We start from the raw sequence: 22105 nt of genomic DNA, 5'->3' as shown, positions 1-22105 counted from the left end.
TTTTTAATATTAATTGAAGGACCATGTATTTTTTTCTTCTTTAGACTGTTGATATGGTGGACTATATTGATTGGTTTCTCAATGTTGACCCAGGCTTACAGTTTTAGAATAAACCTTAATCATGGTGAATTCATTTTTTGGTGTATTGCTGGATTTGAATGGATATTGTTAAGGATTTTTTTTCCACTTATATATGAAGAATATTGTTGTGTAGTTTTCTTTTTCTATACTGTCTTTGGTTTAATATGAAGGTAATGCTGGTCCCATAAAATAGGTAGTATTTCTTTCTCTTCTGTTTTCTGGAATACAGTAGTGATATTACTTCTTTTTAAAATGTTTGGAGGCCAGGCGTGGTGGCTCACACCTGTAATCCCAGCACTTTGGAAAGCCCGAGGTGGGCGGATCACTTGAAGTCAGGAGTTCAAGACCAGCCTGGCCAACATGGTGAAACCCCGTCTCTACAAAAATACAAAAATTAGCTGGGCATGATGGCAGGTGCCTGTAATACCAGCTACTCAGGAGGCTGGTGCAGGAGAATCGCTTGAACCCGGGAGGTGGAGGTTGCAGTGAGTCGAGATGACACCATTGCACTCTAGTCTGGGTGACAGAGTGAGACTCCGTCTCAAAAAATAAAAATAAAATAAAATAAAATAAAATAAAATAAAATAAAATAAAATGAAATGTTTGGTGTAGTTTACCAGTGAAACCATTTGAGTCTAGAGATGTCTTTTTTGGAAGGATTTTGACTACAGATACAATTTCTTAATATAATACTGTTTAGTTTATTTTGGGTGAGTTTGAGCAGGTTGTGGTTTTTGAGGAATTGGTTCATTTTATCTAAGTTGTTGAATTTCCTTATGTAGAGTTTTTTTTAATAGTATTCCTTTATTATATTTTACAATGTCTGTAGGGTATGTAGTAAAAACCCTTTTTTACATCCGATATTGGTAACTTGTATCTTCTTTCTTTTAGTCTTGGTCAGACTTTCTTGATAATTAACAATAATTTGTTGATCTTTTTAGAGAATCCGCTTTTTATTTCATCGATTTCCTTTATTGATTTCTGCTTTCAGTTCCACTGATTTCTGCTCTTATTTATATCACTATCTTCTTTACATTGCTTTGGTTTATTTTTCTCTTCTTTCTTGCTTCTTGTGGTGGAAGCTTAACTTGCTGATTTGAGATCATTCTTCTATTTTAATATGAGCATTTCATGCTGTAAGTTTCACTCTAAGCAATACTTTAGTATCACACAGATTTTGATATGCTATATTCTTATTTTTGTTTAGAATATTTTTAAATTTTCCTTGAGAATTCCTTTGACCTATGGATTATTTAGAAGTAATTTTATTTCTAAGATTTTCTTGTTACCTTTATTACTGATTTCTAGTTTAATTTCAATTATAGTTAGAAAATATATGTTGTAGGATTTCAGTTCTTTGATATTGAAAGATTTTTATGGCCCTGGATATGGTCTGCCTTGATTAATGTTCCATGTATACTTGAATAGAATATATTATATATCCCACTATTATAGGTGAAATATTCTGTAAATGTCAACTAAATCAATTAGGTTCAGTTCTTCTCTATCCTTTAAAAATTTTCTGTTAACCACTTCTGTCTCTCTGAGTGAAGAATATTCAACTCTCCAACTGTAATTGTGGTTTTGTTTCTTCTTTTAGTTCTGTCAGGTTTTGCTTCATGTATTTGTAGCTCTGTTGATAGGTACATACATTTGCAACGTTGTATCTTGTTGACCAGTTGACCATTTTACTTTTACATAAAGTATTGGGCTCCATAAACTGTGGCTCAAAATATGGCAGGCCAAAATCCAGCCTGCCATCTGTTATTGTAAATAAAATTTTATTAGACTACATTCAAGCTTATTCATTTATGTATTTTTTTTGTGGTTTGTTTTGTACCACAGTGTCAGAATTATACTTTTGCAACAGAGACTATATGGCTTGTCAGGACTAAAATATTTATCTGGGATTTTATGGAAAAAGTTTAGAATCTCTGTCACTGGTAATTCACTTTGCTCTGTAGTATACTTTGGCTGATATAAGTATATCCAGTCTAGCTTTCTTTTAACTAGTGTTTTTATGGTATATCTTTTTTATCCTTTAACTTTTAACTGAACCATGTCTTTATATATTTGAAGTTAGTTACTTATAGAAAGTGTATAGTTGGTTCATGTGTTTAAAAAAGATCCATTCCACAATTTCTGTCTTGCCTTTTGTAGGTTGCATTTGCCTCTAATTATTTCAATGTTTGGAGTATTTTTAAAATTTTAGTATTTTTTGTTTATTCTCTTTGTTTTCCATTCCTTTGTTTTACTTTTCTTGCCTTCTTTGGGGTTATTTGAATATTTTTAGTGTCCAGCTTTAATGTGTAGTGTTTTTATATTTTCTTTAGTAGTTGCTCTAGGGCTTCCTGTATGTGTACTTAACTTTTCACAGACTATTTAGAATCAATATTCTTGTTACTTAAAGTGGAATACAGAAACTTTCCCACTATGTAGTACTATGTATTATCTCTTCTTTATGTTATAGTGTTCTTATACATTACACAGTTACATCATAAATCTCATCACAAGGTATTATAATTTTTCTTTCAACGTTTAAACATATTTTAGAGAATTAAAAGAAATATAGTTTCCTATTTACCCAGATATTTTCCATTTCTATTGCTTTTTCTTCATTTATGATATTCCAAATTTATTTTCTGGTCTCATTTCCCTTTTGTCTGAAGAAGTTGCTTCAGAATTTCTTTGAAAGCATGACTGCTGACAGTGAATTATCATAATTTTTCTTTATCTGAGAATGCCTTCATTCCTGAATAATATTTTTGCTGGACATGGAGTTTTTGGAGGACAGTTCTTTTCTTTCAGCTCTTTAAATATCTTGTTCTACTCCTTTTTAAACTCCAGGATTTCTGATGAAAAATTTTAGTCTTTAAAATTATTTTTCCTTTATGTATACAGCATTGTTTTTCTCTGGTTGTCTTTTATTTTCAGCAGTTTGATTTTGATGTGCCTAGGCCTAATTTCTTTGGATTTCTCCTTTTTGGGTTTGCTGTGCTTTTGAATCTATGTTTGTCTGTCATCAAATTTGCAAAGTTTTCTGTCATTATTTCCTTAAATTTTTTTTTAGCATCACCCTGTTTCTTCTGTATTTCTGAGACTGTGATAACACAAAATTAGACTTTTTGTTATAGTCTTTTAGGTCCATGAGGCTCTGTTCAGTTCTTTAAAAAAATATTTTTTTCCTCTTTGTCCAGACTGATTCAGAACAAACATACTTGCTAGTTCACTGATTTTTTTTTCTGTTACTGACATTCTGCTAGTAAAAGTCTCCCTCTCTCCCACCCTCCTTTCCTCCTTGTCTTCCTTCTCTGCTACCCAGTGAATTTTAAATTTTTTTAAATTTTATTTTTAGGTCAAACTTTTCTTTTGTTTTTTTCATATTATCAATTTCAGTGCAAAGATTTACTATTTTCTCATTGGTTTCAAGAATTCTTTTGATTGCTTGCTGGAACATTTTTATAATGGCTGCTTTAAAATCTTTGAAAAGTTCAACATCTGTGTTATTTTAACACTGGCATCCTTTGCTATCTTTTCCCTGGTGCTTTGGCATTTTCCTAGTTATTTGCCGGGTAATTTCAGGTTACCAGCAAAGAACGAGGTAATTCTAGTTACCTAATAATTTATTACCCCAAATTACTAGGCTATGCTGGACATTTTGAATCTGATCTTATAAGAATATGATCTTATTTCATTTTTATGGAGAATGTTAAATAGTTTTGTTCTAGCAGGCAGTCAACTTGCTTAGATTCAGGCCACTGATTCCAACCCTCCTCTGCAGACTGTGGTTTCAATATCAGTTCCATTTGCAAAGTCTTTATAAGTACTATGTGTCTTTCCTGGATGTGTGCCTCCCAGTGGTCAGTCTTGGACCTTGGCTATGGTCTATCTGTTCAGTTTTCAGTCACCATTATGCTGAATAGGATCAGGTGCACACTTATGCAGCTCTAGTGTGAGCTTAGGAGTTCATACGTGACTTTGTGGGTTTGCTTTCCTGAGCTTTCACCTCTCCACCATCTCCTTCAAACTTTCTGGTTCCTCAAGACTCCTCTTTTTAGTTGTTCAGCCAGAAAGCCAAGACTTTGGTTACCACACATTGCCATAGACTTCTTCAGGTATCCCGCATCAAGGGTCAAGTGGTAGTGGGGAGGGGGAACTAAGGGAGAAAAAAGGAATGGGGAGTTTTCATACACTCTTTGAAACATAGCTCCTCTCTTTTACAGTTTTGGTTCTTGCAGTCTCCTGTTGCCTCTGCCTGTTGACACCACCACTGTATTGCTTGGGGGCTTGGTGTGGTGGAAAGAAGCAGTCTCTCTGAGCTTTTGTAGTTCTTTTTCTCTGCTTGCAGCCAGAGCTAGTGGGTTCACTTGGAGCTCTCTCTGCTTATGTGTTGCTGCCCACTTCTTGTATGTTAAAGTTAGGCTGAGAGTTACTGGAGGAAAAAAATTTAGTAAACTCACTATCAGTTCAGCGATATTTCAAATTCTGTTCTTTTTCCAGAATCCAGCTGCAACAGTTTACTACTCAAAATCTCTCATATATCTGTTTCATCTGTGCTGTTCAGGTTTTATTGATGTATTCATTGGGATATACAGGGTGGGGTGTGCTTATCTCTAACCCAGAATTGGAACCTCCTCACTTAGATTGCAGATTGTGATTGCATGACCATCTTTGGTCAACCTAAAGTATTAGGCCATCGAAGTATCTCTCTCTCTTGCTTGCTTTCATTCCTCTCTTTCTCCTTCTTTCTCTCCCTCCCTCCCTCTCTTCCTGTCTCCTTCCCTCCCTCCATTTCTCCTTTCCTCCTTGCCTCCCTTCCTTCTAGAATCTGGTTGCTTTTGGTCTTTTACATAAACTGGTAGAGGGAAAATAAAAAGTACATGTGGCTTTGTTTCTTTCTTCTATACTACTGCGAAACCATTTTCTTTCTTTTCATTGTTGGCATCTTTCCATTGGCTGAGTCTTCTCCTTGTCATCTCTGTCGCCATTACTGATTGCCCTGATTGCCATGTCATCACTGCTAGCAGATCTGTTCATGGTCAGCCATATGTGCTTCTCATTCACTCCTCACCCCCTGCCCCAGTCTTTTTTATATTTTCTGATTATTCCTTTTCTCATACTTCGCTGCTTTTGTGCAAAATCCCACATCTGTCCAGTTTTTCTGTTCTACCAATGTACCAATTATAGTGAAAATCAGATTTTTTTTTGTCTCTGTGTTGTTTCTCTTTAATCAGAACCTATTGTAGTGTTTGTATCTATATTTGTGGATACTATATTAGTTATCTGGAGACACATTGGAAGCCTGAGGCTTTGAGTTTTTCTTTAAGAAAAGAAAATTTTTGGTATTTCTTTAAGATTAAAATAAGTAGTGTATTACACAGGAAACAATTTATGTACACTTATGAACATGTTTGTGATTTACATATATATGCTGCATACTGTTTCCAGATTAAATGACTTCCATGCTCACCTTTTCAAAGTACTTATTTATACATTATCCATTTTTGCTTTTAATCATTTTTTTCCTGAATGAAATACGTGTCCTTTTCCTTCCATTGTTTTAAAGCCACTTAATTTCACTCTCTATTGTCACTCATACTTGATTCAGAATAAGAGAAAATAAGATAAATGTGTATATAACACTGATCATTACTATTCTTTGTTCCAGTAAAGATGATGATGAAGTTGTATACAAAGGGATATTAAGTACTTTCTTTTTAGAAGTCCTGAGTTTTTCATTTTAATGAAACAGACAGTGTGAACTTACGTAGTTTGCTTATCTGTTATTTCAATTATAGCAGTCTTTAGTCTTAGTAGAAATAAATGTGAGGGTATATTGTAGTGCTTATCAATAAACTATGATAAAAATTCAGTTCGTGATAATTTAAAACCAGATGAGACCAAATTCATAATGAATTTATAATTGGTTAATTGCTTGATAAAATAATGGTCTTTCCTAATTATACCTCATCTCTGACAGTTTTAAGTTTATCATTTTTGGAAGTAAAACACATCATCCTTTAAGTCTTCCTGTCTCTTCTCAGTTAAAGATCTACATATGATAATTAGGGCAAAGGTGTGTTTCTAGGGAGGCCATGTGTGCGTTTTCATATCATAGAAAGAAAAAGACACACCCAATTAGTGTCTAGATTGGAAGTAATAAATAACAAAACCATAAGTGCAGGTTTATGTGGTAGAAAGAACTGTGGTGGTGCTAGTTTAATTTAGTTTCTTCTCTGCTTTCAGCCTTCTAGTAGCCACAAGTAGAAATGAATGTGCTCACATACATATATACGAATTATCTCTGAAATCAATGACAATAGAAGCATATCAGTAGAAAACTTTGTTTCCAGCAGCAGTTTTAGCTTTTATTTGAATAATCAGATACCAGGTAGATTTCTGAACATTATTTTTAAATTAGAAGGAGTATATAAACTCCTAGGTCAAAAGAACTTCATTCTGAAATCTTAGTTCATAAGAACTTCATTCTGAAATCCTCAGGATATGTGGTTGGCACTTAAGTGGGCTTTAGATCATGGAGAAAACTTCAGTTGAGCATGATTTATAGAGTAAGTATGCATTCATTTATTCAATGAATATTTATTGAATGTGTACTGTTTTTGTTTGCTGAATGCAAGAATGAATTAGCGGGCCTTGTAAGTATGTGTTATTGCTGAGTTTTACTGGGTTCAGAAGTACCGTTTTATATGAAAGCTTTAAAGTAGATAGAAATATGATTAAGGAAGTTAAAACCATAAAGGGAGCTAATTCCTTTATTTCATAAAGGAAAACTAAATAGCATCAGCAAAGATAAAGAGAAGACAGCATGTATAAAAATAGGCTATTAGTTGGTTACACTATAACTTACAATTAGCTTTAATAATTTATTGGTATTTGGAGGCTGAGGTGGAAGGATTCCTTGAGCCCAGGAGTTCGAGGGTACAGGAAGCTAGGATTGTGCCACTCTACTCCAGCCTGGGTGATGGAGTGAGACCTCATCTCTTAAAAATTTTTGATTTTTTGATATTAATTCTGAACAAGTACCTGAGACTGCTATGTGAGAGGGATCATGTGTTAGAGCTTTATTTGACCCTCTCAGCTGGGCCTAGTTTTTCAGCCATCCCTACTAAGATACTAGTTACATGAGTTGAAGTTGTCTTGGATCCTCCAGACTAGTTTGTTAGCTGAATACCACCAGCTAACTTCTGTTGATTCCACCAGCTAACTTCTGTTGAAAGAGAAGAATCATCCAACTGAGCCCTGTCTGATTCTTTGACCCACAAAATTGTTAGATATAATGAAATGTTTTTTAAGCCATTAAATTTGGGGTCGTTTGTTACTCAGCAATAGATAATCAAACCACCTACACAGGACATCTAAACACTTTTATGGTACTGGAGAATAATCATTATAAGTTATGCTATAATTTTTAAATTATACTTTGGTAATTTTGTATCAATAGGCCAAGGATAAAATTTAGTGAAAGGGCAGTTAGTTGAGCATAGCATATGTGATGGCTATGTGGTATGTTGTCTTGGCTAGGCTAAAAAACTGCATTCTTTTGAATTTCTTTTTCAGTAAGTTTCTGGATAAGTGAGCTATAAGATATATTCTATCAAGATTTGGAAGACAGAAGAGAGCACCAGCAGTTTTGTGATCTATACACACCTTCTCCTAATTATTGAATCAAACACTAATTAGCTGCTGCTGTGAAGAATTAAAGTTCCTAATCAGTCAAGAAGATTATCCTGAGTAGGCCTCATTTACTCAGCTGAAAGCCCTTAAAAGATAATGTCGACCTCTCCTGGAAAAAGAGTTAAACCTGTGGACAACAGCTTCAGCCAGTGTCTGTGAGGCTTCAGTCTTCTTGTGATCTTCTCTGCTCTATGGACTCCAGATTTTCCTATCCAGTCTCCGAAACTGTAAGCCAATTCCTTGTTATATGTATGTGTATATTCACACATATATGTATAGATTAGATAGATATCTCCTACTGGTTCTGCTTGTCTGGTTGGACTCTGACACAGATTTTTGTATCAAAAGTGGATCCGGAGGCACAGATATTAAGGATGAGTTCTCTGAATTGGTTCTGATTTTCTGGAATTGTTTTTCTAATGTGATAAAACTTAAGGTACTAATAAGCCTGTTTCTAGTGGTTTACAAGACATTGGTAGTCCATGGCATGATGTGGTGAAAGAGTTGCTCAAATTATCACCTTTGGATACTATAATTAAATACCTATAGAAGGTGAGATTCTTTTTTTTTTTTTTTTTTTTTTTTTTTTTTTTTTTTTGAGACGGAGTCTCACTCTGTCCCCCTTGCTGGAGTGCAGTGGCCGGATCTCAGCTCACTGCAAGCTCCGCCTCCCGGGTTCAGGCCATTCTCCTGCCTCAGCCTCCCGAGTAGCTGGGACTACAGGCGCCCGCCACCACGCCCGGCTAGTTTTTTTGTATTTTTTAGTAGAGACGGGGTTTCACTGTGTTAGCCAGGATGGTCTCGATCTCCTGACCTCGTGATCCACCCGTCTCGGCCTCCCAAAGTGCTGGGATTACAGGCTTGAGCCACCGCGCCCGGCCTGAAGGTGAGATTCAAGATGTCTAAGCATGAATCACTTGAGAACATTTTAGTCAAAATAAGGAGTGTAATGGAGTTGTTTTGTTTTGGTTATTCCTAACTGCTCTAGAGAAAGTGACCATAGAAAAATGAACTTAGGGCTCTAAATTTCTAGCTAAATGTTCTGAAAACTTCTACATTTTCCCTCAAAAAAAAAAAAACAAACAAACAAACAAACAAAAAAAAACTATCCTGTAGCTATAAGGCTGGGGTTTCTGAAAATGAAAGTCACAGTTTCCTCCTGTGAGTGGCAAACTGAATTCCTAACCACTTCTGTTAAAGTTTGGCCAGTGATTGGGAAGAAATGGCCTTCTACAAATGGAAGTGGGGAAATATGGGTAGATTCTGATAAAGCTGGGGATTTTGGCTTCCCATATGAAATTGAATCTTTGTTCATAGAACCAGTCTTTTCACCTCTCCCTGAGGAAGTGTACTGTGCCAACTTGACTAGGCCCCATGGTGCCCAGATATTTGGTTTATCATTTTTCTGGTTTATGTGAGGGCATTTTTGGATAATCAACATTGAAATCAGTAGACTGAGGAAAGCAGATTGCCTTCCGTAATGTGGGTGGGCTACAATCCTCAGTTGAAGACCTAAACAGAAAAAAAGGCTGACGCTCCTACGAGAAGGATAATTTCCTGCTTGACAGCCTTTGAACTGGGAAATCAACTGTTCCTCGTTCTACAACAACCTTCCAGTCTCAGACTTTAACTGGGACATTGGCTCTTTTTTCTGGTTCTACAGCAGCTTCTGACCTTTGCACTAGAACTGGGGTATCAGCTCTGCAGATTTTGGATTTGCCAGCCTCCATAATTATGTTAGCCATTTCCTTTTAAATTATATATTTATACTATATCATAAATATATACATTTAAACAATATAGATATAATACATATCATAAATATATGTATATATTTTGTTTTTCTGGAGAACCCTGATTAATATGGGAAGATAGTCCCCATTTACCTGAATAACCTGGAATGGCCTCCCCTGATTGTTGATAAAAAGCATCAAACTCTGTAAAACATTTTTAGAGATTTATTTTGAGTGAAATATGAGAGACCATGGTCCGTGGAGGTCCTGAGAACATGTGCCCAAGGTGGTTGGGGGTAAAGCTTGCTTTTATATATTTTAGGGAGGCATGAGACAGTAATCAAATACATTTAAGAAATATACTGGTTTGGTTCAGAAAGGGGGGACAACTCAAAGTGGAGGCTTCCAGGCTACAGGTAAATTTAAACATTTTCTGGTTGACAATTGGTTGAGTTTATTTGAAGACCTGGGATCAGTAGAAAGGAAGTGTTCAGGTTAAGATAAAGGATTGTGGAGATCAAATTTTATTGTGTGGAGGAAGCTCTTAGATAGCAGACTTCAGAGAGAACAGGTTGTAAAATGTTTCTTATCAGACCTCAAAGGGTGCCTGGATCTTAGTTGATTATCTCCTGGATCTGGAAAGGAGGGAAGGAAAACAAGGGGAAAAGGGATTCTCGATAGAATGTGGGTTCTTCCCACAAGGGACGGCTCTGCAGGACCATTTCAAGATATGGCAGAGAAACATGTTTTGGGGTAAAATATTTTGATTTTCTTCCTTGTTATGCCAGAGATTGGAAAGCAAATCACAATATACAGGGTTAAATAAAACCCGTCTGATAAGAATTTATGGTTTGTAGGTCATGACTCCCCATACTCCTTAGACAGGAATTTGGGCAAGATAAAAAAACAAACAAAAAAAAACCAAAAAAAAAAAAAAAAACCAAAAAACCAAAAAAACGAGAGCTTAGTCTTCAGGAAGTTGCTTACAAGGTACTCCTGATGCTCCACAGGACCCACACCCCAACATCCCTTTTTGTTTCTATAACTAGACTCAAATTGAAGCAGCCCTCAAAAAATGAGGTACAATATATGACTCATGAAGAGGTGTGATATACAACAAAAGCAGTGCATGGCTTTTTTTTTTTCCATTTATATAGATAGAAATCTAGGAGATATGTGTGAGAATGGATATTGGTGTGTAATCAAAGTGTAAGGAATATAAGGTCATCAGGCTGAATTTGTAGGCTCACTATTCTGAGATTCAATGTTTGAGCTCAAGGAGTTAGGAAGGGCTTAATTAGATGGTTGGCTAGTTGCCTGGAACAAAATGGTGGCCTACACTAAATAAGTTTGAAATGCTTTATTATATTATAGAGGAAGGTAGCTAAAGGCTTGAGATTGCAATGTTGGAGTGTATTTACCATGCAAGATTGCTCTCTAGTCCTGGAAAAACATACCTTTCACCACAGCTGTGAAAAATAAATTTGTGGAGGTGCATCCGCATCCTTGAAAATCTCTGTAGTCTCTCTTCTCCGTAGGTTGGAAATTATAAAGTAAACTGCTACCATTGAACAAGGATACCTAAATGCAATAGAGATAATAGATTCTGGGATGTTAAGGGCCAAATGGTGACACTTAATTGCCAAAGATAAGATAGGCAGGGTTGCCATAATGGATAGCAGAGTTAAAATAGTAAACAGAGGCCAGGCTCAATGGCTCACGCCTGTAATCCCAGCACTTTGGGAGGCTGAGGCAAGAGAATAACTTGAACTCAGGGGGCGGAGGTTGCAGTGGCTGAGATCACACCACTGCACTCCAGCCTGAGTGAGAGGGTGAGACTTTGTCTCAAAAAAAAAAAAAAAAAAAAAAAAGTAACCAGAATAGTTTGACTCAAAGAGATTTTGCTGTTAGTTCTCATGATGATCAAAGTTCTCATGATGTCCCAAGAGTGGAAATAGACGGTTAACCTATTAAATTCTTTTTTGATCTGTATAAGCAGAGGAGTTCTAGGTCTACTAAATAGAAGTCTGGCTTGAATTTCCAAAACATAGAGTTAATTCCTTCATTTCCTAAGTTGAGTCAGTTAACAGACTCAGAACCCCTTGAGAAAGAAACCCACTCCACTGTCAAAAATTTATACTGTTAACTTTTCTTTCAGTATTTCCCCAAAGGGACTTATGGCTCTTTACCAAGTTGACTGTGCACTGGGAAAAGGAAATTCTGGGGAATGGAGTTTAGCCTAGCCAGGCTGACACATCACAAAGCCATCACAGACCACCCTTGTCAACTTGGTACCCATACATATTTCCTTAAAACATACTGCCTATATGATACTACTCTCCCATATACAACTGCAAACATGCCAACCTTTTCCTCAAAAGAGGATACAAAATCCTCGGGTAACGTTCCTCTTCTGTTTTGAAATTTAAATACCAAGATTAACTACCATAAAAACATCTCATGATGTAAAGTTAGCTATTATTAACACATCTTGTGTTAGATAAGAGGATAAGGGAGAGAAGAAAACAAAAATACTTAATATTATACAAACATTCACATCAAGAGCAAAGTCGTAACTAATGCAGTCTTCAACTGGTCATGGAATTGTAGTTGGCATTTATAACAGCCACCTTCTATCCATTCCATATTCTTTGCCCTCAGCAGTCACCTAAGACGGAATCAAACCCTTATTCTTGAAAGGTCTGGGCCATTACAGTCCTGCCTGAATTGTTTTTTTGTAGTTTTCTGTTGATATGAATCACAGGATGTGAATACTAGGAAGCATGTTAGAAGATCTTCTGTATTCCAGGCATACTTTTCCTTACCTCCATTGTGTAGTAGCAACCCAGTCCCCTCATGATGGGAGCAGTTACCTCAGCAATTACAGAAACCCCCTTGTTTGTTCATTCACAGGCATAAAAAATCCGAAGCGACCAGGTGGCAGTCTCAATTTTCAGTTTAGTGGAATCATTGTTCCTCTAGTAGAAGCATTCCTCCCTCTGGAACTAGGACCTCTAAGCCAGCATATTTTAAAGTTATGAGGACAGGAAGAAGAAATTTTGGTGGTGGATCCCTAGGAGTAGTAAAGAGGCCTCTCCTGTTTCCACTTCTTGATTCTTGGGTGTGTGAATCCTGGTAATGGGAAAAACAGCACTATATACTACATGCTAATTTAGACCACATACCGCATTCTGGAGGACACTGCCCCAGCCCTGCAAAGTAACACCACTTGTTACCTTAGCTGGGTCTTCAAAGGCCTTTGCACAATTGTCAGACCAGCTGCTTTGGGATTATGGGGAAAATGAGGAGATCAGTACTTCCATCAGTTGTGAAATGAGTTCTTGATTAAAATTGATATTGAGTGGGATACATGACAGTGGACAAAGCATTCTGTAGGTCTATACTTGGTCATTTTAGCAGAAGAATCATATGCAGAGAAGAAAAAATCATATTCAGTGTAAAAGTGTATTCCTCGAAGAACAAAATGCTTCCCCTTCCATGAGAAAGCAGTCCAGTGCCTAATAAACCTGCCCCCAGCCTGTTACCCCAGGAAATACCATATCAGGGACTTATTGTTGGTCCCTGCTGCTGGCAGTCTAGGTCCTCAACAGTGTTTGTTGTGATGAGTAGAGATTCATGTTGCTGAACCCATGCATACCCTCCGTCCCTGCCACCATGGCCACTTTGTTCACGAGCCCATTGAACAAAGTGTTTTGGTAATAACTAGAGTAGCTGGGGAAAGAGGCTGACTGGTGTCTACACAACAGGTCACTCTTCCCATTTTATTGTTAAAATTCTCCTCCACTGACATAACTCTCTAGTGAGAATTCATATTGACACAAATATTTCTGGGTGCCATTCTGGAAGAGGTCCATCCAGATTCCTCTTTCCCAAACCTCCTTGCCAACAATTTTTCAAGTGTGTTCCTTCTAAATCCCTGACCCTTCAGCCAAACCATTTGTCAAAGTCAATCCATTACAGACTGGTATCTCTGGCTGTTTTGTTCTCTTTGGAAAAATAACCAAGCAAGGGCACTGCTTGAAGTTCCGCCCACTGGGAGGATTCTCCTTTACTACAGTCTTTCAGGGAGGCCCAGAGTAAGGCTGCAGAGTACACTTTTGAGTGGTACTTGCATACAATGTAGAACCATTTGTTAACCAGACCTGAGGGTTTTTTTTCCTTTTTTTCCCTCCTTAGTCAACTTGTCTTAGGCAGGACAACTTAGGTATGGATTGAAAGAGAGAAGGTAACGTAGGGGGAATAGGGACCATGGACATACTGGCAACTTCCTCATGTACTTCCTTGTGCCTTAAGGGCCTCCTCAAGTCTGATCTCATATATACTGCCTCCCTTTGATAACACAGAGTACTGCTGTGCACACTCAACATTATATCTTGTCAGACGACACCCAGTTCACGATGAGAACTTCAGGTAGCAGGGTAACTTAGTGGCCCATGATCAAGTGTTTGTCTGTACTAAGGCCTAGTAATAAGCCAAAAGCTTTTTCTCAAAAGGAGAGTAGTTATCCGCAGAGGATGGTGTAGCTTTGCTCCAAAATCCTAAAGGTCTGCTGTGATTTACCTAGTGAAGCTAGCCAAAGGCTCCAAATATCAACCTCATCTACCAATTATACTTTAAGTACCATTGGATCTGCTAGATTATGTGACCCAATTGACAGAGCAGTTTGTATGGCAACATGAACATATTGAAGAGCCTTCTTTTGTCTGGGCCATATTCTATACTGCCACCTCTTTGCATGATCTGGCAAATGGGTCAGAATAGCCACCCCCAATAAGGTGTATCTTATATCCAAAATCTAAAGAGGATCCCTTGGGCATTGTGCCTCTATTTTAGTGGCAGGAAGGTTAGATGCAGCACTTTATCTTTTACCTTGGAAGGGGAATCTTGACATTTTATAGATCACTGGACCCCTAGAAATTTCACTATGGTAGAATTTTTGTTTAACTGAATTTTCATTTTACTTTGTTACTGTTAAAGAAAAACTAAATCAGGAAATGAACTTTGTAGCTGTATGTAGTGACAAGAATATAGCCTCAAGAACTAGTCAGACCTGGATTTGACTCCTAGCTGTACCACTGGTAGCTATAGGACTTTAAGAAAGCTACTTAACCTTTTTGAGCTCCAATTTTCTTGTCTATAAAATGGATGTGTTAACAAAAGTATTTTAGGGTTGTTATATGAAATGAGATACTGTGTGCAAAGCATTGTATAGTACCTGGCATATATTTAGCACTGAACAACTGTAGCTCCTTCTCCTTATATTATGAAGAATCACCATGAAAATATATGGATAATAGGTGTTTCAATTCACAATTTTCTTGTAAATTGAATTTTATGGCAGCAGAATTATGGGAAGGTTTGTGTTATGCACAGTTCTACAGGTGAGGAAAATGAGGAAAGAAAGATAAAGTGAATTTTAGTCGTATAACCCAAGATGATGATAAGGTCTCTTAATTTTTGCAGTTATAATATGTACTAAAAATTAGAAGTGAGCAGACGTGCCAGAGTGTATTTTGTTTTCTATTTCCAGATGTGGTTTTATAAGTGACTATATATAATCTCACATTTGTTCTATTTGAATAGAGTCTAGCTAGAGATAGCCACAGAAAGAATGGGTAAAGAGAGAGAACAGGAAAAGAGTGGGAAAATAATTTTTTTTGTTTAAAGAAAAGAAAAAGTTTGAATTACAGATTTTAAATAAAATACTTATATATTGATACCTAGACTTTAATATGTGCCAGATAATGTTAAAAACTTATTCAATAGATTTATATGAAATTATTTATAGCATAATTCATTATTCTTCCTTTATATTGGATAACCAGTATTATGTAATTCTCAAATGCAAAAACAATGTGAAATTTGTCTTTTGGGGACAGTTAATGATAAGAAAGCAAGATTCATGGCCACCTTTTCAGATGTGCTTCCTTTAGTTTCTTGCTATCCCAGGTGTGGTCTATGGGGCAGCAAACAAGTATCACTGACTGCTTATTAGCAACGCAGAATCTCAGGTCTACCCTACACATTCTGAATAAAAATATACATTTTACCAAGATTTAATGTAGGCATATGAAGGTTTAAAAGGCATTGCTGTTGACTTCTGATCTAGGTTGACTTCTGTACTATATTCCTGTCTGCCCGATTTACTTGCAATATTGGAATCAGAATAGCCAGTAGTGTCCATTTAGTTTTGTAGTATTTGCAAATCGGAACCTAGGTTGATTTCTGTACTATATTCCTGTCTGCCCAATTTACTTGCAATATTGGAATCAGAATAGCCAGTAGTGTCCATTTAGTTTTGCAGAATGTACAAATCAGAACTCTACTTCATTTTTTGAATGACAGTTCACATTTTTCTAAAATGAGAAAACTACACTATAGCTACATCATTATGATTTAAAAATCGATGTAATTCACAATTAGGTTCCTATTAAGCTTCTGTTTTAAGGCAAAATGAGATGTTTAGTAATAAACTACTGGAAAGTAGTTTATTAATTATATCACAGCTAAATTGGACTATATCATAGTATTATTAATTATAGTCAGGAAACTACATTTTGTTCCCCTTAACAAATGGCAAGACCAGTTTCTAAAACATGAATGATTTTCTGTGCCCTTATCCAAGGATGGGAAATATCAGAGATGGCTTATTTTCCCTTAAGACCCTCCTTCCCCTATATTTGAGGGGCAATGCCAGTGGATCCAGAAAACTTTTTCCCCCTGGATCCTGGATGTAACCTCAGAATCCTTCTTAATAAAGCATTCTAGGCAGCTACCAGAAATCAAAGTTGCCAGCAGAATAAAAGTTATAAAATGTAGCATTTCATATTAGTCTCCTGCAAATATTAAAATTTTTCATTGTTACAAGCAATGAAAATTGTCAAAAACAAAGTACAAGTATCATACTCCTGCATTCTTAATCCAGACCATCTTTTATTCCTCATGCTTCTCTGGCAGTGTTACCAAAACTTCCTCAGTGAATATTGAACTTCATCAAGTTACCAGATATTACTGACAGTATAGTGAAAAGAGTAAAAGGTCTTAGAATATGACAGAATAATCCTTCTTGTGTGACTTTGGTTACATTACTTCTCTTCCTCATCTGTAACATGAGGATGTCATCTGATACAGAGTATTGAGAAGATTAAATAACACATTAATGTAACCAGCAAACATACAGAAGTTATATAAATGTTAGCTGCTGTCTTCCCTCACTTCCCTTTTCCCCTGAATAGTTTTGTTGGTAGACAAGGTGACTCTTGTAAAGCAAGTAAAATATTTATCAGGTTCTAGAAGAACACTATTTGTCTCTTGCAAGGCTGTTACCAGTAATAAAAATTCACTGTAGTGGGCAGTTACTTAACTATTCTCTTTATTTACTGGACATGCTCTAGATGAGGTTCTTAGACTTGATATGTGAAAGAGTGAGGGAAGTTTAGAAGGATCATGTTTTACAGTAATTAATAGTAACATATAGAAAGAGAAATACCCATAAGTTTGTAATACTAGTCCAAAAACTACTTTTAGAAGTACTGAAATAAGAAAAATAATGATCAAAGTATATCTATTGTACAATATGAGAGATCCTCAAGGACAGTGGAAATGGTAAAGTATTTGTTTTCCTGACCCTACAATAGAAGCATGGATGTAAGATAAGTACATATTTTAGTAGATGCTTGTTACTGTAATATGATAATACCATGGTCTAAAGATACTTCTTGATGATGGTTCTTCCAGGATCTATGCAAGAAAAAGTAAAAACTGAAATGTGTAAAGTAACTATTATAGGTATTGTCTTCAAGAAAAAGCACAAGAAAAATAAATGCATTCTGGGAAAAAAGTATACATTGGTAGAACTTTAATGTTCTTTGAAAATTTACTGACAATCAAACACTTCAAGAAGTAAGAATTGAGCATGTTAAAGCATGCAAACCTTTAGGAACACTTTCCTAAATGACAGTGTTCTCTGGCTTCAACTACAGAATTCTGTGAAGAATCAAAGACTTTAACTGTAATTGCATTCAGTCAGAGAATGCTCTTCTATAAGGCATTCTTTGAGAAATCCATATAAAAATTAGATGTTTAAGAATCTGTGTATTTAGCCATACAAAAGACATTTAAATGAAAATTTTATTAACTGGAATTTTGTTATGCCATAGAACTTAGGAGCAAGATTCCAAGGCAGAAGTGAATCTGATGGCAGCACTGCTTTCATATTTAGCATATAATACTAGAGTGGCATTAATAATATAGCAGGTACAGAAAATGTTTTTCCCATTCCTGATTTTGTTGGATTCATACTGGTAGCTTTGTAAAATATAAATTCTGATTCTTTTTCAACTTTGTCTAATTTAAATTCCCCTATCTTCTGCTAAGTATAAAATAAATGGATCTGGATTTGTGAATTTGCTTTTGTAAAATTAAAAAATAATCTGCTGAAACTATTCAGAAATGTACCTCAATTAGGGCATTTTTTTAAAAGAATGTGTGAACATGTTTAAAATTAACCTTTACCATAATTAAGTTTGGTAGAAATAGAAATTATTATAGGTAATAACTCATAAAATTAAGCTTATTAAATAATATTACTTGGGACAAGTACTATACTTTGTTAACTTTAACATTTTTCTTCTTTTCCCTTCTTTGGTTCTTTATCGGACAATGAGTTTTTACTGTGAGACATGCTAAGGAAGAGCATTATAATTTTTTGTTTTACTCTAAAGCTCATCCACGTATTTTATTTTGAATGGCTACTGTGTGCTACGTACCAGAAGAAACTTGTTTCTTTCCATCTGAGATTTTATCTGGCTTCTCATAAGCTGGTGGATCTAGGAAATGCCATACTTCTTAATATTTAGCAGTTTTTTATCTCCACTTGTATAAAATTTAAGAATATTTTAAAGTAAGATGAGTAATTTATAATTTCATGAATTTACTTATTTTAATATTCTATAATTTTCAGATCAAGTTATTAGTCAAGATGTATATACTCAATCCATTTTGAATGCTTTTCCAGATAATACTTTCTTCATTTAAAGGTTCATATTTATTTAAGGGTATCATAAATATTTAGTGGATTGAGATCTATAAACGGATATGTATCACTGACCTAACAAATATATACTGGGAATCAACTTTGTTTCTATGAGAGATCTGTATATATAATACTACTTATTTAGTTTATACATAATTAAACTAAGCTTTTATTGAAATTTAGGAAGGAATCAAGATATATTTTCTAGAGTGTATAAACCAGAAGTTGCCTAGGTAATGGCTGCAATTTAAAGTTCTTAAAATAATGCAACTCCTCAGGTGTGTGTTAATTTTTCAATCTTGTTATATATTTTAAGAGGGCTGATATTTTCCCTTATGTTTACTTTGAGCAATTAGTAATTATAAATATCCATTTATGAGTATAAAGGTATCTCTGTGTTTCTAAATTACATTTAGTTTTCTGATTTCTAGATTTGATGTCTAGTATATACTATTATTTTCTGTAATAGATATAATTTAAAACACAATAATAAGAACAGCATTAGAATAGAAATCAGTACCATTCTTCTAGATTTCTTAGAACATCACATACCAACAGTCAAGTGCTTTTATTGAAATACAGTTAGTAGCAATTAGCCTAAATTTTGGCTTTTCATAGATTGAAACTGTTAAAGTCCAGTTGATCCCAATGTTTTTGGATAGTGGTAGTATTTTTAGTGCCATGAGAGAGTCACCTAGTTTATGTAAAAGTATGCTTATTGAATTACCAGATATATGACATCACAATGTAGTAATATTGGATGAGTAATTCATAATAAAAACTTTTGTCCGAGGTTTCACAAAGACCACCAGAATAACTGAATAAATAAGCTTAAGTCTCTGCTCCAGTTTTTCATTTTTCAAATTGGGTTACCTGCCCCAATTCTATCCCACGTTCTAATGATTCAGGTCTCCTATTTTTAAAGTTTAATAATGAAAAAATTAATGATTACTGTAATTAAAAATGTCAGGCTTTCTTTCTATAAATCCATAAGCCTATTTCTAACAATTCTTTATTCAGACATTTAAAAACTTAAAAAAAATTAAAAGCCACTCTTTATTGCACATTTACAATATATTTGACCATCTCCTCGTTAAATGAATCACTAAACTACATTTTGGACATGCACTGCTCTTTTAGACTACAAAAAGTCGGTAAATTTTTTATGTCTTCAGGTGATTAATCCTTCTATCTGGAAAGTGTTAATATAGCTCTCTAAAGTGTCTGTTCGTAGAGATTAGTCTCATGATTTGTATTTACTATTCAGTTTATAATAATTTAAAATGTTGCACTAATTAGATCTGTACAAAAAGAATAGTCAGTTTTCTTGGTAATAGAAAGGGATATAAGTAGTGATAATTAGAAAGCAAAACTGAACATACCCTGCTACATTATTTCCCAGAGAATATGGTTTATCTTTAATACATATAATTTGCCTGAGAATAAGTGGTGATTGATTAAATATTTTATCAGTAAAGATAAAATCTACCTAGATTATCATTTCTTTTTGTATTTTTACTATTTTAAGTGGAGAGAAAACTTCAGTTTTTTACAATCAAAATAAGTATTAGTGATATTATAAAATCAGAGCCCCAAACCCTAACCCAAGAACAACTATGAAATTAATAGTGCATTGTTGCTAAGTGGTGGGTAGGTTAGCTCTTGAATAAGGTTTAGTTTGTTACATGAAAAACATTAATAAATGAATTCATTATTCTCAGGCTTTGTATAAACACCAACAATTTGTATAATGCAACATTAAAAAAACTTCAAAGCACATTTTAAAAATGTTTAAGCAATTGTTATTTACATCATTTATGATTGGTCAACTGTAGTAAGGTAAGAAAATTCCTAAAACGGAAAGAAAAAATAGCAAAGAAAGCAGAAAACAATGAATCCAATGACCCAGTTCACTGAATAAATATATATGATCACCATATCCATGTCAAACCACCATCCACGGCTATCATCCTCAAAGTGCAGGTAATCCATCCTGTGTGCACCATGCGGGAACTGCCTTCTTGTAACTGGAGCTGCACGTCTGTGGAAACCTAGAAGATGTATGAACATATTAAAGCCCATTAAATTCAAGCTAGTGCTCAGAAAAGAACCTGCAACATGAACACAAGTACAATTAAACAAAGCATATCTTGATTTCACTGAGTGGATTTATGTTGCTTCCCGACAGTTTTTTCAACGACAAGCAACTATTAGAAGCCTCTTCTAGTTCAGGGCATTAAAGGCAGGGTAGCAAAGAACACAGGATATTAAGTCAGGAGATTTGCCTAGGTCTGCCACTTCATTGGGGCAAGACATTTATCTCTTTTGGTCATGAATTTCTCATTTCTGCTATCTGATTTCTTCAAAAATTTGTGGGAATCAAATGTAATTATTTTCAAGAGAATATTTTCTAAATTTAAACTTTATTCATGTTTTATTTTTACAACTGCTTTTATAACTTCTGATCACCCACTTAACCTTGTATCTTATGAGAATTTCATTCAGTTTAATTCTTTGAGCAAGGTTCTAAGAATAATATCTTATTTTGTTTTAGCATCGAATAAACTGGACAGATGTAATGATACTCCTTTAAAGAAATTTAGCTTTAATTTCCAGAGAATTGAAAGCATGGGGATTGGTTGGTAGAGAAAAAGCAAATCTTGAAAGTAAACTATAGTCTACTTATTACTAAATGAATATGACATTTCTGAGAAATATTACACCATGAAATACAATTTTCTTTTGTATATTTAATGCTAATTAGAGCTTGAGAAAAAACCTGCTTAATAGCAACTTGTTTTTTTTTTTTTTTTTGGTTGACCAATATATAAACTCAAAGTCATTTAAAAAACAAAATTCAATTTTCTGAGGACTGATAACCTATTAATCTTTTGCTTTTTACTTATCTACTTTCTACTTTAAGTATTTCTGTGTTTATTCGTGTTAGGAAGCAGGGACAGCATAATAAACTAGGCAGAAAAATGTAATTCTGGTACTTGCTAGCAATTCTGGTGATAAAAGTTCTGTGAAGCTCTAGCTTGAGGCAGATTTTGGTTCATTTGTTACAACAATTGAGTAATGTTAAATATGCTCTAGGTCAGGCTGCTTATTCTGATGGCAAGGTTGCATTTACCTGGGTATTAGTATGGTCGCTTAAAGTCAAAACTCTTTAATCAAGAACTATCCTATTTTTTATGTATTAAGTTTATTTGGAAATTATATTTGCTTATATAGGTTCAAAACATGAAATTTAAAAAGATAAACATGAAGTAAGTGATATTTTAAATTAATTTGTAGAGCTACATTTCAAGTAGGTTTTAAAATGATTTCTAATTGATCTTGGTTGACTTTCTATCATATCTGATTAAAAAACTTTTTTTTACTGCCACACAATATTTGTACATTTTTATGGCATATATGTAATATTTTATTGTTTATCTTTGTAGTCTGGTGGTTCTCTGTAGTGGTATCCTTTGTATTTTTTCTCTTATTTGTATGTTTGTTCTACCATTTGGGTTTTACTTTCAAGTGTTTTCATGAT

The 22105-nt window shown here is 34.8% G+C and overlaps 1 protein-coding gene and 1 long non-coding RNA gene across 14 annotated transcripts in view; one reads left to right on the top strand and one right to left on the bottom strand.

Moving 5' to 3' along the window:
• RNF180 (ring finger protein 180) overlaps window positions 1-22105 on the bottom strand; it is a 242256-nt gene that overhangs the window by 3374 nt on the left and 216777 nt on the right. For 7 of the 13 annotated variants that reach the window (XM_045393761.3, XM_065546306.2, XM_073995134.1 and 4 more), the window contains 2 exons: window positions 20500-20615; window positions 10967-11090 (listed from right to left, as the gene is read on the bottom strand). In XM_045393761.3, coding sequence (XP_045249696.2) covers window positions 10967-11090; window positions 20500-20615 — 240 coding nt within the window. Of the gene's footprint in view, window positions 1-10966; window positions 11091-17373; window positions 20616-22105 lie in introns of those variants that run through there. The other 6 variants (XM_045393764.3, XM_005556996.5, XM_073995133.1 and 3 more) reach the window with 2 other exon arrangements.
• On the top strand, window positions 3517-8871 carry LOC141407141 (uncharacterized). The gene is made up of 2 exons (XR_012414540.1): window positions 3517-8328; window positions 8663-8871. It is a non-coding gene; the product is annotated as an uncharacterized lncRNA (long non-coding RNA).

The sequence above is a fragment of the Macaca fascicularis genome, chromosome 6, assembly GCF_037993035.2.
Source record: "Macaca fascicularis isolate 582-1 chromosome 6, T2T-MFA8v1.1".
Classification (NCBI taxonomy): Eukaryota; Metazoa; Chordata; class Mammalia; order Primates; family Cercopithecidae; genus Macaca; species Macaca fascicularis.
Note: the sequence above shows the minus strand (reverse complement) of the source record. Positions and strands in the feature narration are given on the sequence as shown.